General features: G+C 36.2%; 1 protein-coding gene across 1 annotated transcript; it reads right to left on the reverse strand.

Moving 5' to 3' along the window:
* Nucleotides 1-3,388: 3,388 nt before the first annotated feature.
* On the reverse strand, nucleotides 3,389-5,710 carry GSX2 (GS homeobox 2). Its single transcript, XM_072407131.1, has 2 exons — nucleotides 5,234-5,710; nucleotides 3,389-4,070 (listed from the first exon to the last, which is right to left on the reverse strand). The coding sequence occupies exons 1-2, from the start codon at nucleotides 5,625-5,627 to the stop codon at nucleotides 3,730-3,732; spliced, it is 735 nt and encodes a 244-aa protein (XP_072263232.1). The 5' UTR covers nucleotides 5,628-5,710; the 3' UTR covers nucleotides 3,389-3,729.
* Nucleotides 5,711-5,962: the final 252 nt, after the last annotated feature.

A 5,962-nucleotide genomic window follows, 5' to 3' on the forward strand; every position in this document is an offset into this window, starting at 1 on the left:
AACATTCAGTATGATTTATCTGTGCGCAGTGAGATTGGACTTTATTAAAAAGTCAGACACATTATTAGTTCAGTTTCAAGATTTATTGTTATTTGATAAAATGATAAACCAGAACATAAGACTCCCACCTTCCTCAACTAGTAGAGATGATCTTAAAAAAAAAGTATTTCTGCCATGAGATGCCATGTTGTACCATTGAGAAGCCAAGTATTGGAGTTTGTTTGGATTGCAGGTATTCCTTCCAAGGTGCAAGGAAAAAGTCGGTATTCTAGTTCCCAGTCATTGACAAATAATTAAAGCAAGATTTAACATAGCAGGCAAGAACTTAGTTTTATAGAAGAGGAGGTCAGCAGTTCCAAGCTCTGTGTTTCCAGATTTCCTTTAACTTCAAGCTTTTACAGGCCGATATTGTCATTGCTTCATTAATTTGCAAGAAATTAGTTAGCAAGGCAGCCAACAGACTTCCCATCATTCTGATACAGTTATAGAGCTATTAAAGCCAGGTTGTCATAGCATTGAAGGGATTAGAGGGCTGGATACTTGTTATCCACTGTGAACAGCCCATTGACAGCCTGGAATCTTGTGGACTTCTAAGAAAGTTCTGGCAGGATTATACTCTGTGCTGAGGTTCACACTTACATCGAAAGGAGAGTTCAACTGGAGCATGTCAAGCATATGCTATGTAAAAGGTATACATCTGGGAAAAAACTGTGACTGTACAGACTTTTACAAAGGGGACCAGTCATTTAAATATTCCCAGAGTATAAGTACAATGCAGCAAAGAAACAACAGAGCAAGTATTCATGTAATGAAGAGATTTACCCTGCATCCATTGTAGGCTGTCCTCTATAGCAAGCTGTTCTTTTCACCATGACCATTGACTACACAGGTAGAGCCAGAAGAGGGATTAATATCATTAATACTATTCGGAAGAGTGCTGTGGAATGCCCACCAACACTCTGTTCAATGGACATTACTAAGAAAATATACTTGACTTACATTTATACCAGGCTAATTAGTGATGGTGGTGCTCCAGAAACCTATGCCAGGGATCACAGAGGAAAAGAAATCAAACTGATCTGTAGTCTCACAATCCATAGGCCACTGCACTGTTCCCAGGAGCTCACACTCCAATACAGCTGTGAATTAAGGACCAAAAATCATGCAGACAGAAGAGAGATTTAGGACTGTATTTCCAAATCTACAGTAAAACAATGAAAGAAATTTGGTACCTGATTGATGTTGAAATAGACCATAATCTTGTCTTTATAATATTTATATATATATATATATATATATATATATATAGATATATATATATTCACAATGAGTTTATTTAAATTTTAATAATATTTCATATATTTAAATAGTGCCACATAAAAGAGTAAACAAGCCATACCAATTCTTGCTCACAAACATATGAAACATATTTGTATTAGGAACAATGTATCTAAAAGCCTGTACTTCTCACAACATCTGCTATATTTATTTAACCAAATTAGGATATGAATAAACTACATTTAGCTTTAGGACCACCATCCTCTTCTTTTACAAGGAATCAATATTCTAGTGCAATACACAATAGGAATAATTTACTGAAGTAGTATTACTTAATGTTCTTTTGGGATAGTTATCCAAACTTGTGCAAAATCAATCTGTATGTTACGTTATATATTAAAAAAAAATTGAAGTAACCACAAGTTTATTGTATTGACTAATATAAATAGATAGTAATTTATAATCATTTAGTAAATCAACTCAAATGTGTATAGCAGCAATAATACCAGTCTCCTATGCCCCTGGAACAATAATTAATATAATGTTTTTTCTAGGCTGTAATCACATTTTTTGTAAACTGTAACATTTTCCTAAAATTTTCATGCAATAATTATATTTTTTTTGTAATTGATATTGCATAGGATATTATTGTATTGATCAAGTTTTACTTTTACATTTAAAGCATAAAGAACAGACTCTTGTGACTAATTGTAACTTTTTCCTGTTCTAATTATTTATTTAATAATACTGGCAATAGTTGTGTCATTTTGTTAATATTATATTTTAGAGAATAATTTGTACAACTAGGAAGGCTGATCCTAATTGTTCCCCTATAATAACGATTAGTTTTTAAGAAATACCCCTTGTTGCTAAAACCTGCAGAAAATGTTCCCTCCAAATACACAATATAAATGCGATGTGCTGCCAGCAAGATCATTTCCTGCCCTGTCTGGGCTGTCTTTGTGGCATTCTCCTGAACCTTGCCCTCTGCTAGAAAAGGGCTATTGCTAGCAGTGCTCAGACCTATTCATATCAATGACTGTCTGAAATAGTCGGCATGGTCAGAGTGCCATAGAGATAGTGAGAAGCACTTCTGTCTTCCTTACATCTCTGCTGCCTGACCATGCTGCATCCCCACATTTATACATTTATCTTCATTAGAATGAATTCACTCACCATCATAGTGTGAATATTGCTTATACTAATTTGTACGGACACACTGTAGATGATAGCGCTATATAATTTATATTGATAAAGGTCAATTGACCTTTTAAAGATTTTTTCCTTTTCAGTATTTAAAGTATTTTCCTTTTCAGGAAATACTTATTGTTTTAAGTATTTTCCTTTTCAGTATATAAAACTTTTGCAAAGTGCAGTAACTCTTAGCTACCAACCTGAATTCTCCTCTCAATGATCTAACTTCATATAACCATTCTGTGGATGCAATGGGATACACCACTGATTTAATAATACAGATGAGAATCATTGCACTATAAATTGTGTGAATATTTATTGCAATGATCCATTCTTTATAGATAAACAGATGACATTAGGAAATTACTTTCCACATGACTGGATAACTGAAATGTAACTTGTTGGAAGATCCTCAATCTTCTAGTAAAACAGTCCCATTATCACTGCTGGAAAGTTTGTTTTACTACTTTATATATTCGCCATGCGCTTATCCTTGAATAGCCGGTAAATGTAAGGTCATATTGGTTCCTTTGATCATAGAGATTTACTAAAGTTTCTGTCAAAAATAGCCTGTTGCATGCAAATATATACCAAGAAAAATAATAATTTGATCTAAAAGAATACAACCAGAAAAATCATAAATGTATTTAAAGAAGTGTAAAGGTGCTTAGAAATCTCAGTCTGCTGCGATCAAAGGAACAAACAGATGAAAGGTATTCCTGTGTTACCAGGGCATCATCAAGGTTCTTTGCACTTTTTCTGTAAATAAGACCCCATTATATCAGAATTTGTGATTTTCCCAAAGCATTTACTGTGATTTATCGGATTTACTATTAAATATTCAATGTTAATAATTTCAGTTAAAAATAGATTAGTTTATTTCCCCAATAAAATGGTAAAATCAAACACATTTGGTCGACATTTTTTTATTTAAATAAATATAAATATACTGCCGTTTTGTATAAAACTACCCCCATGCAGGTGAGTTGTGAACACAGGTATAGAGAGGAAACTATTTACAAGCTTTTACATAATATCTACAGATCGAGCTTAGATGGCTGCTTGGAACAGAGCACACACATGGACGATCAGATCTGATTCTCATCATATTCTATGCTCCCAATGTCTAGCAATCTGAGACTTCCCAGAACTGAAAGTCTTTTAGTTTGGCTGCTGGTACTTGAAGTTCCATCATAGCCCTTGGAGTCCAACCTCTTGTCAGAATACTGCAAGACAGTCTGTAGACCAGCAGGTCTTCTATAAAGGTGAGATGTCCTTGTCCTCGGTGGTAGATGCTGGAGATAGAGAAGCTTCATCTTCTGAGCCAGGGTAATGTGTTTGGCCACTGGCACATTTACAGCCCCCATGGCTGCTCCTCTGAGCTCCCTTGTTCTCTTTCTTGTGTTTCACTCTTCTGTTCTGGAACCAGATTTTCACCTGTTTCTCAGACAGGTTCAGGTAGGTAGCGATCTCAATTCTCCTTAGTCTAGACAGGTACATATTGGAGGAGAATTCCCTCTCCAGCTCCAAGAGTTGGGTGCTGGTAAATGCTGTCCTCATCCTCTTCCCATTCTGGATCTGTCCAGTCTCTGCACCTCCTAAACAGGAAAGATCAAAAGTATATAATATATCAAATAAATAACCGATATGCATATATATATAGCTGAACATAGGCTAAACGTGGTAAATGTGTTTTTCTAAAAAAAAAATCAAAACGACTTCTTTGGGTATTTCATATATCTGCAGATTTGACTCACATCTACCAATCTATGATGGGGATGAACTCAAAAACACTTGCAGAGTTCAGGAAGTGTGCAGGCACCATGCAAAAGGCAGAAGTATGATTACAATTTCTTAATATAATGTCACTTATTTAAGGATAAAGAAGACACATGGGTGTTTATTTACGTTATTTTATTTACTTAAGCTCAGTGAAGTTTCACCCCAATCATCAACTCAGAAGTAGGCTGTCATTTTAAATCCCCCATGCACATACCAGAACAGTCGAAACAAATATTATCAATCTATCTATCTATCTATGTATCTATATATGTATCTATCTATCTATCTATCTATCTATCTATCTATCTATCTATATCTATCTATCTATCATCTATTTAAATATAGTATATATAATATTGACATTTATTTATATATACCATGACACACACACATATATACCCAAATTCCTGTTTTCAGGGTCAATGGTTTAATATTATATATATATATATATATATATATATACACATGTGTGTATCATGGTTATGGGTTATTCTTACAAGTTATTTAACCAATTGTAGGCTACAAGTGACAGTATTCTTTTATAGCACAAATTTACAGTCATCCATCAGTCAATCGATTACAAGCAAAAGTCTTATATTTTCTAACCTGTTTTTAATCCCATAATTGCCTTGTAATTAATATTCTTTATGAACTTGTGTTGTTTACAAGAGCCAGTATCCACAGTTAATCACTATAATAAATGTCAAAATCAGCACATTCTGGAGGATGCTCTTTAAAGGGTTAAGCCAATGGCATAATCCACTGTTCACATGCCCCATAGGAGAATACAGATTATTCCCCATCAATGATCCCTACAGCAATTTAGCAGCATTTATTAAGGAGAATTTGTGCACTTGTTTTCTAAACACCCTTCTGCCTGGGTAGTCTTGTTTCATGCAGTCCAGCACATGTCACATTGATACTTATGCCCAGAAATAGCCCAGAGCTGGAGTTGGAAAGTGTTAAATGTCTGTCTTACCTAGTGACAAGCAGTGGAATCTGCGAGGATCCCCAACATTGTATGAAGGAGTGCAGACAGGCTGGTGTGCTGGGTGCACCATAGCTGGGGTAGGTTGCTGGCTCATCCTTTGGCAGTACTGGGCATCTCCACTTTGGAATTGGCTCTTGATTAATGGGATGCTGGTCCTGGAGGAGTGCAGGTGAGAGCTGACACAGATGGGGCACACACAGAAGCTGCCACTTTTCCTGGATGGGCACACAGGAGCAGACACAGACATAACTGTAGGGGAGGGCATGCTGATTGGCAATAGAAAGTCCTGTCCATGGTGGTGGTGGTGATGGTCATGTAGAGGTGGAGCAGGTCTTGGAGAGTCCTTTATGATCAAAGAATCGACATAAAAAGACCTAGACATCTCAGATCCCTTGTGGCAGACAGACAGCTTTCACTCTCTTTCAGTAGAGATTTCCTGTGAACCTCACAGAGGCTCAGAAGGTGCTTATGTTGAATAGCTAAACAAAAGGGTCCCTGGAGAGGGCTGGTCCTAGCGTCACCCACGTGTACCCCATCCTGGCATTCTGCACACACCAATACTAACACGTGATCACAGCCAAATCCCCTTCATTCAGCCCACTTCATAGCAAGTTAACAAACTAACTGGGGGGAGGAAACTTTAGAAAGTGTTTTGTTTGTTAATTTCATTGTGATACAGGAAAGATACTTTCTAGCAAGCAGCAGCCAGTGTATTTT

This window comes from Pyxicephalus adspersus, chromosome 3, assembly GCF_032062135.1.
Source record: "Pyxicephalus adspersus chromosome 3, UCB_Pads_2.0, whole genome shotgun sequence".
Taxonomy (NCBI): domain Eukaryota; kingdom Metazoa; phylum Chordata; class Amphibia; order Anura; family Pyxicephalidae; genus Pyxicephalus; species Pyxicephalus adspersus.